Here is a 13,968-nt window from a genome sequence, read left to right as displayed (position 1 = left end):
CTGCAGTCCACTCTTTGTGAATCTCCCCCACATTTTTGAATGGGTTTTGATTCACAATCCTCTCCAGGGTGGCGGTTATCCCTATTGCTTGTACACCTTTTTCTACCACATATTTTCCTTCCATTCGCCTCTCTATTAATGTGCTTGGACACAGAGCTCTGTGAACAGCCAGCCTCTTTAGCTATGACCTTTTGTGTCTTGCCCTCCTTGTGCAAGGTGTCAATGGTCGTCTTTTGGACAGCTGTCAAGTCAGCAGTCTTCCCCATGATTGTGTTGCCTACAGAACTAGACTGAGAGACCATTTAAAGGCCTTTGCAGGTGTTTTGGGTTAATTAGCTGATTAGAGTTTGGCGCCAGATGTCTTCAATATTGAACCTTTACACAATATTCTAATTTTCTGAGATACTGAATTTGGGTTTTTCATTAGTTGTCAGTTATAATCATCAAAAATTAAAATAAATAAACACTTGAAATATATCAGTGTGTGTGGAATTAATGTATTGTACAAGTTTCACTTTTTAATGGAATTACTGAAATGAATAAATTTTTTGATGATATTCTAATTTTATGACCAGCACCTGTATATACAAAATATTCGATTTGGGGTAGTACCGGCGTCAGTACACTGGGAGGCAGTGCAGAACCTCGTGTCGGTGTCCCGTTTCACACACCTTAGGGCGTACATGAAATAGTATTTCGGGGAAATAGTAAGGAGTAGCAAAACTGACTGGCACGGAAGTAAATGGAATCCCGAAAATGTCTACAATAAAAGAGTTTCACTTAAGTTACGACGTACTTAATGAGCTGGATACATTTTCCGAAGGCGATTGTATAACTGGAAGAATTACTCTGGTGTTAAATAAGGAAACCAAAGTGGACAGCCTTTTCATCAAAGCCAAAGGAGACGCAGATGTCTCTTGGGAGAACGATGACGACAGTTACTCGGCTCACAACAGATATTTCAAAGTGAAGACATTCATGATTAATAAAAACCCACAAGGTAGGACATATGCTTTTCACCACTCTCTGTTTACTATAAGCAGTATACTCGTAGTGATGGGTCGGACGCCAACGAACGGCGCATTTAGAACTTAAAATGTTAGCGTTAAACAAAGATAGTGGCTTATAATTGATTAGTAAGATGTATGCTAACGGCCGAAATTATTACGTGCATATCCCGGTCTAACACAATTAATTGCCTCCCTAATCTGCTATAACTAGGAGGTTTGCTATTTTTTTTCAGGTGAACAGAATCAGAACAGACCGCTCACTGAAAAGACTCGGAATGTCAATCATAGTAGCGAGTTAACAGTGTTGCCAGATTTCAGTGATTGTAAAACCGCCCCAATCACCCGTGGACACCACAATACCATCCGCTTGAAACGCTATTGTTTTCTATACAACACTATCATCAAATGGACCCGCCCAAGCCCTTTGTTGCCCGCACACTGTCATTGAAAATTGCTACATTTTCAGAAACCTCCTCTCTGGCAAACACTTGCAAGTTAAACCAGTTTGAGTTACATTGTTAGAGAGATATTCGCCCTGCACCCTACCAAGTTGGCACACTACTAAGCAAGCGAGGTCAATGTAATGTACACACTATTTTAAAACAGGTCCAATTTTATCGTGGACCGTATTTCAAAGAATATGGACAACTAATAAGAGGTAGGCTAGGCTACCATCCACTGATACAAAACATTAGTATAAACTCTATGACTGACGTTTTTACAAGCGACCGAAATAACAGTGTCTCACTGTATCCCGATATGATAAATAACACAGTCTGTTTGTAGTACCTTTTGTTATACCACATTGTTGGTATAAAACATTACATTAAACGTTGCTTTGCGTGACCACGTGACTTCTTGGCCTATAAACCCGTTATAGACTCTTTCCTCAGATGGCGTTCATCCAGCCCATTCATCTTTTTCTTGTTCCTGATCTCCTCTGAAGGCTTCGCTTATCTCTCCTTTGCTGTAGCATAGTCAATATTTACAGATATGCAGGCTGTTTCTGAGTATCTGTCTTCTGTATTTTGTGGCAAGTTGAAGGCTAAACGGAAATGTGAACAGACTACATGAGTGGAAAGGTGACAGAAACTTGCTAATGCAATGGTTCCAGTCTCTTCTGTGCTGTGCACATAGCCGTGGAAAGTGGGGGTGCTTCCGCCCACCATGTTGCAGGCTCACCACGGGCCGGCAGACAATCGGAAATGAATCGCTTGGACTTACGTACACCCGGTCCGTTCGTCACATTGATGCGCGGCTATACTGCGGATGGATCTGGACTCATTCGGGCTGCATCCCCTGATCAAATCATCTTCCCTCGGCTATGCCTGATCAAATCATCTTCCCACGTCCAAGGCTGTGCGCAGTTGCCTGGGGACAAGACGCCACACAGAGTCTAACAAGACTACGCTCACAATATCAAACCACTTAAAGACTGTTTAATTGTTCAAAGTTCAAAACGGTTTATTACGTTCAAAAGTTACGGCAATGAAATGCTTGGTTTTCCTACTCCGACGGTTCAGTTAAAAGTGAAAAAGTAACAGTAATTAGAATTTAAAAAAAAATAAGATAACACAATCAATCAGTAATAACACTATACAAAAACAAACATCAATAATAATAACTATACAACTGTAGTGCAATGTAAAAGTGACAGGTGCATGATATAGAGTGGCAGGTGTGCATGGACTATGGATGGAAAGGGAGAGGGGTTCCCGAGCTGAGCAGCCTTACAGCCTGTGGAAAAGAAGCTGTCCCATAGCCTGTTTGTTTTGGACTGAATACTTGTTTACTTTAACAGCTGCACTATACTGCAACCAAACTCTGCATCCCCATATAGATGCGTATGTTGTGACTGTAAATACGTGTTAACTGTAATTAATGGATAGGCCATACGAGCTGCTCATATCCCATTACTTCATATGCTCACAAAATGTATTGCAAGCATTATGTCGATTTATGTTTTTCTATATCCCCTTTATGTTTGGAAGCCACTGGCAAAAAAGATGAAATGCTCTGTATGTTAAAATGTCACTAAGCAATAAAGGTGATTCTGATTATATTCTGGAATTAGTTTTTATGAAAAATGTCTTTGTTTTATTAAATGGCTTACCAATGTGTTGACAGAGTTTTCTACATGCAAGACTGAGTTCATATGTTTTAAACATTATAATAAACCAGGTGGTTTGAATCCCATTCTGTATTGGCCTGAAGATAATTCATTCAACAGGCATGAGAACCCCTCATTTTTACGGCTTTAATTTCATCGGTAACTGGTTTAACATAGCAATAAGGCATCTTGGAGGTTTGCCATATATCGCCAATACGCTGCAATGCATGGTGTCAAAGAATATCTATATAGCTGTGGTATATTGGGCATATACAGTGTTTCCCTCATATTCAGGCACTTTACCATCACACACAGTTTACTATCGCAAAAGCATCAGAGCATAGCAACAGCATCCTGCACCCAATGTTTGGCGTATCAAACTAGCCAGTGAGGCAATTCATGAGCAATTTCAGAGAATGAAGTTAAAACAGTATTGTCAAATAATGTTAAGAAAATGAAGTTAATAAGCAAGAGAGACTGGTGTACAGGGAGGACGTTTTAACATTTCACGCATCAACCCTTTTGTGTCATTGATGCCGGTGTGTCGGCCTGCACCCCCCCACCCCCCACTGTTGGGAAAAATGCAGGGGAAACACTGATATACCATACCCCCTCTTGCATTATTTTTTAAATATATTATAGCAAATTAAGATGGTTGTGCTGCGTTCATGTGGCAAACATTATATTCTGCATGAACAGAATTTGTGGTTGACCATTACACAGGTTCCCCACACTGTGGCTGTAACCACTGTAGAATACACACTGTTAACATTAATCAAAACAAGAAACCAGGCAAGCCTAGTTCAGCCCGCCCGCATAAAATGTGTTGATCGTGGCTGCCCTCTCGAGAATCGAACCCGAGTACTTTTCCGTCAAGTGAAAAGACGAGAGAATCATGTAGCCAGTAAATTGTTGGTCTATCCTGAACAAATCCTGAGGCATAATTCAAAAATCCACCAGAAATAGTTGCAATATAGTAAACAGTTTCATTTTAGGCTTCCCAAAACGTATCTACTCAAGGTTGTAGCCAGCGAGGTTTTTGTCAATCCTGAATAAATCCTCTTTTGCCACTGGCGGTTTTAACAGCTAATTAGCCATTTGTCAATGACATAGGTACAGTATCTATCAATATAGGTGACGATAACTAGTGATTGCCATTCGAGGCTTCATTAGTGTTATTTTAGCAGCACGATATTATGCTGGCAGCAGATTTTCTTTATCACAATAAAAGCCATCATTGAAATGTATAAGGCAATATAGTTGAAGGAACCTTATGTAGGATTGTGGCCAAAACTGGTACTGCAATCACTTTAAAAATACTGTAGAGCGGTGTTTCCCCTCCCCCTCCCCCTGACTCAAGGTGGCCAGACAAGCTGCAGGATTCAGAGGAAACATAGGCTGCTTCTACGAGCTTCCAATGGCAAGTGACGACGAGTCGTACACAGTAAGTTTTTTTTCTGTTAATTATGTTTATGCTTAATTAACAGAAAAATTGATATTTTGCTAAGTAATTATGTATTGCAAAAATGTACTAATTGTCATTAGTCAAATAAAATCGTAAAGATGTATGCTCGTGATAGTACATTGTTAGAACAGTAGCTGTTAGTCTAACTTGTAACGTAAGGTATCTGTCATTAACGTAATTACAAGCACAAGCCTATGTCACTATGTGTAACCGATATCAAAGATACAGCTATTCATTTAGCAGACGCTATAAGTGAAAGCGGCCAGCTGTATTTTTTTACTTACCCTGCAGCACACGTCCATAACGCAAAAATATGTGATGTGAAAGATTACTTGACATTCTACTATTTTTGGCTGTAGAACTTGCATGAAAAACAAGTAGGCTACAAAACGTTCCAAGTGGGCCAATTTTCTTTAAAATCATAGGCTACACTGTGCTTTTCATTAGTGCTATGGATATTAGAAAAAGTTATTTACCATGGAATTGCGCCAGTGCTTCCAAACCAACAATATCATAGTGCATAGCCCAAAAGGTAGAGTGTTTATTTTTGAGTTAGCACTTGTACTGCTCTCACTTGTTTCAGCCTGATTCAGACAAGTACAAACAGTTTTTTGTCATAAGTAGGCTAACAATAACCAAAACATTGCCACAGCAAGTATAAACGGCGGGACAAATTCAATATCACACAATGGCTATCACAGGTTGTTTTCAGTCCCATCAGAAAAATGTTTAGAGTAACTAAATAACAATTAACAATGGTCATAAACAGATCAACTTGAGGCATGTGTAACTTTGTCCACAATATACGCGAAGAACGAATGAGGAATCATGTTTTCCGAGGTAAAGTTAGGCTTCTGTCTCAATGGACCTTATTCACCGCGCCTCCATCTTGAAATCCCAAACGAGGCTGGGGGTACACTCTAACCGGAAGTTCATTGACAGAGCGCAGCAGCGGGCGTCTATCATCATGGCGATACCTTTGTGGACATCAAATCTTTCATGTCTTCCCAACATAACAGTGGACTATGTCGAAAAATGGGCCAATAAGTACTGCATGATTCCCCGGGCTGTTTTGCTTAAAGGATACAGCAACTGGATCGAGGGATATGTGCACGACGTGGAAGGTAATGCACGGACGATCACAGCTTTTTTTCTGAAATCAGCATTAGTTAACGTTACTGTTGAAGTTAACTTGTTAGCTAGATAAAACAACAGGACGTGACAACATTACAAGATGATGCAAAGCATTGTTAAGATATATTAACCACACCAGCCTGACTGTTATTTTGAGTGTTAATAAATTATTTTGCCGACAGTCAAGAGTCGCTCAATGCGAAAAAACGAGGCACCTTATAACATTCAGGTATCATGACTGTGGATAAACTGCTCGGTTTGCGGAGTGGTGCCACTGCTAGAACAAATACGCTTGCTGTTTATCCACTGTTTATACGTAGTTGTGTGCTTAACATGTTCTAGATTAGCAATGGTTATTATCATAAACAGGCACAGATCACGTCTTGTTTATATTTTGCTGTAAGACACGCTACCCACGGCAGGACGTTAGCTGACCAGGCTAGTAAAAAGAGCAACTACTTGCTTAACGTTACTCCGAATCAGCCCTTCGCTTGTTATAACGTAAAAAGGACCGGTTCGTGGCTAATCAAGTCATGTCTATTTAGCCAGAAGGTTTAGCTAGCTATCTCTATGACAGTTAACATAAATATGGCTAACGTTAGCATCGTAAACTAATGTTAATATCTTACCTTGAAATGGCGACGGGATCTCTTCTTATATTATGAATCCATTCACGCAAAATACAGGACTCTTTTGGGAAACGATGGAATGTTTGACTTGTATAGGATTTATTTCTCTTAGAAGATGTACATTTGGGAACACAACAATGCGGCGGCATTGTAGGTAACGTTATGACAGATGGGCAGGCCAACGTTACTTCCGTACCCCACATCCTCGTTTTGGTTTAAAGGAAGTGACGTGGGTGAATAAGGCGAATTACGTTTTAAATTGCCATAATGGGCGTGCTAATGTTGTTTTCCTCAGCGTATCAGCATAAGGACAGAGAAAACGTCCATATGAGCTAACGTAACATTATTTGCACGAACATGCATAACTTTGTTCGACTGTCATGAATATATGAAATGTCCATTGACATCAAGTACAAGTTAGTCAAACATAGATTAATCTTACCTGTCCAGGAGAAAATTAGCAACGTTGGTGTCTGTCTTCAAATTCTTCTCCGTTTTCAGCCATCTCCATCTTTCAAAGGCATCTCCTATACAAATTCTTATTTTATTTCGGACTTTGTCACGACGTATTTCGGAATTATAACGAGGTCTTTTAGATTTCGTAACGTTAGACATTATTTATCCGACTAGAGTTAGGGTAGGTTAGAGCAGAGCTGGCAACCCGGATCCCGAAACGCTACTGACTTCGTGATAGGTAGATAGGTGGAGGGTGGCGCATCAGGCCAAAACACAACATGACAACATCAACATCAGTTGAGGGCTGCAACTCTCACTTTTAAATGACAATGTCCTGGGCCAGACTACAGTTGTCAGTGATATAAGTATTTGAAATGAAGATGATTTCTTAATGTCTAGTGACACATCAGGGCCATTTTATGATTAATTGAAAAATGTCTTACATATGGTTCCTTTAACAATCTAGTCTGTGAAAAATAATACAATTGGAACGGACATTAAAAAGCATAAAATGTACAGACAAGATTAATTATATTAACTTGTATAGTTCAATGATGGCTTTTATTTTGAAAAAGAAAATCTGAGATAGCACTGCTAGCATAATATCCTGCTGCTAGAAGAACAGTAATGAAGCCTCGAATGGCCAGCACTAACGACAACTGATTTGTTTGTCAAGTGAAAAGACGAGAGAATCGTGAAGCCTGCGAAGTGTTTGTCTATCCTTAACAAATCCTAATATCCACCAGAACCGTTTTATTTTAGGCTTCCTTTTACGTAGCTACATAAAATTGTAGGCAGCAAAGTTTTTTCTGTCCTGAACCTCAGGCATAATGCATTTAGACTGTTACGGGAAGCAAACGCGGGGCCTGTTGTTCCGTAGCTCTCTAACCACAACGCTATTTAACAAGAGTCAGTCAGTGACATTCACTCTTCTTAAAAGATGAAACCTTAAATCCATTCACAAATACGTTCACATTGCACAGTTCATATTTGGTCATTAACAGGCTTGTTATCCTGCCACTGTTTGAATCAGCTACAGCATGGTGAGCATAATGTGGTTTAATGAAGAGTCCAACTAAACAACACAATGCTTTTTACTGAGGCATGTACAGCTTTTAACAGTATAATAACATAACGTAAAATAATTGGCGAGAAAAACTGACTGATAAAAACTCACATTGCACTGAAAGAAATTTCAGATTTCTGGCCTTCAATTTCCTGGCATTTGGGTTCATTGGGATATAAAAACAAAAAATCTATCGCAAGGCCAAAATGTTTTGGTTAGTTAACTTTTACAGAAAATGTTAGCTCTGTGGTATAAAACTCAAATAATCTGGCTGGTCAGTCACAACATTTCCACATAAACCAGTGCTGTGGAATACCGACATTTGGTTATCTATCATATAAATCAACACCGGGAATATACACTAGTTACAATCAGGGAAGCGGTTTAGCTGGGATTTCGTAAATTAGTCTTGCCACAGACAGCATCTGTTACTTCCAAAATTGCACTGATTGGCAAAAGGCCAATATAGTAGTCATGCACATTCAGTATCTTGGATGCCATTGGAATGAATCAAAGTTTATTTTTTGGAAGATTTAAAAGAAACTTCTGGCTTGCCATAGTTTCCTGGATTACACTTCATTGCCCAAAAGTTGCTGTTGCATGTCATGGCATCGCGGTTGGCCATATTGATTGATTTGAATAAAAGGGGCACTGATATTGGGCTGATATTGTGTTGATCACTGCCATTTTTCTAATAGGCACCATACTTCCTTCTGGTATCCATATCTATCCATTTAGTCTCCAAATTCCTGAAGGGTAAGCACGGCCTATTCATTGTCTGACATATCGTATGCTGTCTTATTAATCAACTTTCATGTACAAATATTAATATGCTACATTTTTGTTTTAATAATTTAGCAGATTTGCTTATCAAAATAAAAGTACTTCCAATACCTGTTGATACACTCACCTAAAGGATTATTAGGAACACCATACTAATACTGTGTTTGACCCCCTTTCGCCTTCAGAACTGACTTAATTCTACGTGGGATTGATTCAACAAGGTGCTGAAAGCATTCTTTAGAAATGTTGGCCCATATTGATAGGATAGCATCTTGCAGTTGATGGAGATTTGTGGGATGCACATCCAGGGCACGAAGCTCCCGTTCCACCACCATCCCAAAGATGCTCTATTGGCTTGAGATCTGGTGACTGTGGGGGCCATTTCAGTACAGTGAACTCATTGTCATGTTCAAGAAACCAATTTGAAATGATTCAAGCTTTGTGACATGGTGCATTATCCTGCTGGAAGTAGCCATCAGAGGATGGGTACATGGTGGTCATAAAGGGATGGACATGGTCAGAAACAATGCTCAGGTAGGCCGTGACATTTAAACGATGCCCCATTGGCACTAAGGGGCCTAAAGTGTGCCAAGAAAACATCCCCCACACCATTACACCACCACCACCAGCCTGCACAGTGATAACAAGGCATGATGGATCCATGTTCTCATTCTGTTTACGCCAAATTCTGACTCTACCATCTGAATGTCTCAACAGAAATCGAGACTCATCAGACCAGGCAACATTCTTCCAGTCTTCAACTGTCCAATTTTGGTGAGCTCATGCAAATTGTAGCCTCTTTTTCCTATTTGTAGTGGAGATGAGTGGTACCCGGTGGGGTCTTCTGCTGTTGTAGCCCATCCGCCTCAAGGTTGTGCGTGTTGTGGCTTCACAAATGCTTTGCTGCATACCTCGGTTCTAACGAGTGGTAATTTCAGTCAAAGTTGCTCTTCTATCAGCTTGAATCAGTCGGCCCATTCTCCTCTGACCTCTAGCATCAACAAGGCATTTTTGCCCACAGGACTGCCGCATACTGGATGTTTTTCCCTTTTCACACCATTCTTTGTAAACCCTAGAAATGGTTGTGCGTGAAACTCCCAGTAACTGAGCAGATACTCAGACCGGCCTGTCAGGCACCAACAACCATGCCACGCTCTAAATTGCTTAAATCACCTTTCATTCCCATTCTGACATTCAGTCTGGAGTTCAGGAGATTGTCTTGACCAGGACCACACCCCTAAATGCATTGAAGCAACTGCCATGTGATTGGTTGATTAGATAATTGCATTCATGAGAAATTGAACAGGTGTTCCTAATAATCCTTTAGGTGAGTGTATAAATTGCATTATTATTGGTATTTATCACTGTTTTCGTATTACAGAAGCATGCCATCATCCTTCAGGGGAAATCATGGAAGAATAGTATACAGATTAAAGGCCAAGTTGGACAGGGGTTGGTTGAAGAAACGGAACTTAGAGAAGGAAATCACCTTTGTCTCCAAAGCTAATTTGAACCCTGGTCTACTTTTGGTGTGTAAACTGCATGATCTAGTCCTTTTTATCACATTATATGTGTGAATGGGGCTGTTGATGGGTGGATGGACTGAGCCCTGTTCTCTTCATCCTTCCTTCCAGTCTCCTCAGCACGGCGTGAAGAACAAGTCAGTGGGTATATTCTCCTCAGGTCAGGTCACCATGGATGTCCATGTTGAAAGAATGGGTTTCATGCCAGGTAATTGATTTGCAACATGAAGCGTTACATCATGATCCACATTAATATATTCTGTTTTATATTCTGCTGTTTGTCAGCGCAGTTTGGTAAACATAGAGAATGTTTCTTTTTTCTTGAACAAAATGGCAGATTCAATGCTTAAGTTTACTATCTCACTGGATGAGAGAATGTCAAACCACACTACTGTCTGTTAGTGTCCTAAACTTACAATGAACTTTTCACATGACATAATATGTTAATATATTGTCATTTCTTTATTCGGTACTGTACTTGTGTACTTGAGCTGGTCATTTCTTAAATTGTCTTTGTATTATTTATTTAAACAGTCATGACACACTTAAATCTCATATACACCGCTCAAAAAGATGAAGGGAACACTTAAATCACACATCGGGTGTCGATGAACAAAATATATAAAGCATCAAAATCTTCATTGTACATTGTGTAATTCATTGAGAACAAAATGACATTACAACAGTCAATGGAAACCAAAATCACCAACCGATTGAGGGCTGGATTCAAACTCAAAGTAAACTATTAAAATCACAGGCTGTTTCAACTTACGTGAATTTCATCACGGCAACTCATAATGTGACTCAGTAGTGTGTATGGCCCCCATGTGCCTGTATACACACTCAACAACATCTGGGCATGTTCCTGATGAATCGGAGGATGGTGTCCTGGGGGATCTCCTCCCAGACCTGGATCAGGGCATCAGTGAGCTCCTGGGGAGTCTCTTGTGCTACTTGGCGGCGTCGAATGCAACAATATACAGCTCCAGAAAAAATTAAGAGACCACTGCACCTTTTTCTTTCCTTTCCAAAAAAGTTGAAAAGGAAAGTTTTGAGTGAGGAACAGAAGCATTCAATTTACAGTGGTCTCTTAATTCTAACCCTTTTTTTCCTCACTCAACCTTTTTTGGAAAGGAAATAATGTATAATGTCCCAGAGGTTCTCAACTGGATTCAGAGAAGAATCAGTCAGGAAGGATAATCAATGAAATATAGTCAAATGTATTTATAAAGCCCTTTTTACATCAGCAGTTGTCACAAAGTGCTTTTACAAAGCACCTGGCCCAAGGAGCAAACAACAGTAGTGTTGAATTTCAGTGGCTATGAAAAACTCCCTAAGAAGCCTGAAATTTAGGAAAAAATCTAGAGAGGAACCAGGCTCAGAGGGGTTAAGGGGGATAAGTATAGAGCAATTGTCTGTGGTCACCACCTGCAAAACCATTCCCTTTTTGGAGGTTGTCTTGCTGTTACATCTCCAGTGCACCGGTTGTCACTTTCAAAACAGGTGACATTGATTCACAATCGCTTCTGCTTCCTAACTGGACAGATTGATGTCCCTGAAGTTGAATTGACTTGGTGTTATACTGTGATGATTACATGTTCCCTTCATTTTTTGAGCAGTGTATATTTAGATATGGTTAAGGGTAACTGAATTTAGGTTTGCCTGTTTAGAAACGCTAAACCATTTAGAAAAAAATAATAATCATGGCCCACAGACTCCATTCAGGAACTATAAAATAAAATCATAAACTTCCCATATAACATTTTTGGGGTGGATTTTCCCATTACAGGTGAGGTGGTGCATATCTGTGCAAACATCGAGAACAATTCCTCCCGTGACCTTAAGACCAAATTCACTCTGAAGCAGAAAATTACTTTTTTTGCGTCTGGCACCAGGACAAAAGTAAATGAGTACACCATCTGCAAAGTGGTCCAGGACCCTATACTATCCAGCAACCGACAAAGTGTTACCGAGAAATTGCAGATACCTGCCGACCAGGGATTGTCCATCCTGAACTGTAACATCATAAAAGTAGAGTACATTCTAAAGGTATGTACAGTCCCTTGAAAATCCTAAACGATATTGGAAAATTAACATTGTTCACAATTGTTCACAGAAGCGTTCAATTTGCAGTGGTCACATCATTTTAACTCTTCTGTTCCTCACTCAAAACCTTCCTTTTCGACGTTTTTGGAAAGGAAAGAAAATGTGCAGTGGTCTCGTCATTGTTTCCGGAGCTGTATTCCGTATACTAAATCCTAACACGCTGTTTGTTTTAAAGGTATACTTGGATGTCCCTCTTGCCAGGGACCCTGAGGTCAGATTTCCGTTGGTTATCGTCCCTTCCGGCTTCTGGTCCAATCAAACGCCAGGCAGGCCTTTCGGGACTCAAGGTGGTCCCAGTACCAGTGACTTCCCATCTAATACAGAGTTGGGACCATGTCCTCCTTTCATGGCTCCAGGTGGGAGCCCGTATCCATCTGTTCTGTCAGTGTATCCTGAACCTGCAGCCACGGGAGGAAGTTGTTATCCTGACCCACAACAGCCATTTCCCTTCCCATCTGGTCCAGTCTTTCCTCAACCGCCATTTGCAACGTCTACCCCAATAATGCAGTCACCCTACTCTGGTCAAGAGAAAGATCAACCCCCTGCCTACAGCTCCCTTTTTCCTCCTTCTGCTCCTGAATAATCTAAACCTAATACCAGTTTAAACGCTCTTTGACAGATATGGGAGACCCTTTGAATAATTATGCTTTTTTAAATAATCAGTGTTTTATGGTAGTTAACAGGTTTTTAATGCCATTATTATACAAAATGAAAACAATAAACAGTGATGCTGCATTAATTGTATATAGCATTGCAATATTGAAGAAGCTCCCAACTCCTGATGGACATATAAATATGGCTTCAAGGTAATGATTTGTTGGCCAAATACTTCATCCTCTGCACTGTTCAATCTAAAAACATATTTCTTGCTCCTGTTCTTTTAACGCTGTCTGAACTTTTCCAAGTCCAACTAGTTAGTACACCAGTGCTTCAGGCTAACCTTTCACATACTGTCAGAGCTTTATTACAGCTCACTTATCTCAGCTTTTTATTACTCTAAGTGGCTCTGTAAATGTTAACGAAGTTATATTTTCAATGCCGCCAAAACAGCCCTGACCCATCCAGGCATGGACTCCACTAGACCTCTGAAGTTGTGCTGTGGTATCTGGCACCAAGATGTTAGCAGCAGATCCTTTAAGTCTGTGAGTTGCGAGGTGGAGCCTCCATGGGTCGGACTTATTCGTCCAGCACATCCCACAGATGCTCGATTGGATTGAGATTTGGAGAATTTGGAGGTCAAGTTGTGTTCCTCAAACGATTCCTGATCCATTTCTGCTTTGTGGCAGGGTGCATTATCCTGCTGGAAGAGTCCAATGCCATTGCGGAATACCGTTGCCATGAAAGGGTGCACATGGTTTGCAACGATGCTTAGGTAGGTGGTACGTTTTAAAGTAACATCCAAATGAATGCCAGGACCCAAGGTTTCCCAGCAGAACATTGCCCAAAGCATCACACTGCCTCCGCTTGATTGCCTCCAACCCATAGTGCATCCTGGTGACATGAGTTCTCCAGGTAAGCGACACATGCACCTGGCCATCCATGTGATGTAAAATTAAACGGGATTCATCAGACCAGGCCATCTTCCATTGCTCTGCGGTCCAGTTCTGATGCTTGCGTGCCCATCGTAGGCACGTTGGACAGGGGTCAGCATGGGCACCCTGACTGGTCTGCAGCTACGCAGCCCCA

The 13,968-nt window shown here is 40.6% G+C and overlaps 1 protein-coding gene across 1 annotated transcript; it reads left to right on the top strand.

The window, feature by feature from the left end:
* Positions 1 to 704: 704 nt before the first annotated feature.
* Positions 705 to 13,536, top strand: LOC105026264 (arrestin domain-containing protein 3). The gene is made up of 6 exons (XM_010897610.5): positions 705 to 1,000; positions 8,569 to 8,626; positions 10,035 to 10,182; positions 10,288 to 10,384; positions 11,966 to 12,225; positions 12,458 to 13,536. The coding sequence occupies exons 1-6, from the start codon at positions 757 to 759 to the stop codon at positions 12,863 to 12,865; spliced, it is 1,215 nt and encodes a 404-aa protein (XP_010895912.2). The 5' UTR covers positions 705 to 756; the 3' UTR covers positions 12,866 to 13,536.
* The last annotated feature ends 432 nt before the right edge of the window (positions 13,537 to 13,968 follow it).

The sequence above is a fragment of the Esox lucius genome, chromosome 13 (genome assembly GCF_011004845.1).
Source record: "Esox lucius isolate fEsoLuc1 chromosome 13, fEsoLuc1.pri, whole genome shotgun sequence".
In the NCBI taxonomy this organism is placed as follows: domain Eukaryota; kingdom Metazoa; phylum Chordata; class Actinopteri; order Esociformes; family Esocidae; genus Esox; species Esox lucius.
This window is presented reverse-complemented; position numbering and strand designations above follow the sequence as displayed.

Coding starts and splice junctions, on each gene's coding strand:
- LOC105026264 (XM_010897610.5), top strand. CDS start 757: ATGTCTACAATAAAAGAGTTTCACTTAAGTTACGACGTACTTAATGAG. Junction 10,183..10,287: donor TGAACCCTGGTCTACTTTTG/GTGTGTAAACTG, acceptor CCTTCCTTCCAG/TCTCCTCAGCACGGCGTGAA. Junction 12,226..12,457: donor AAGTAGAGTACATTCTAAAG/GTATGTACAGTC, acceptor TTTGTTTTAAAG/GTATACTTGGATGTCCCTCT.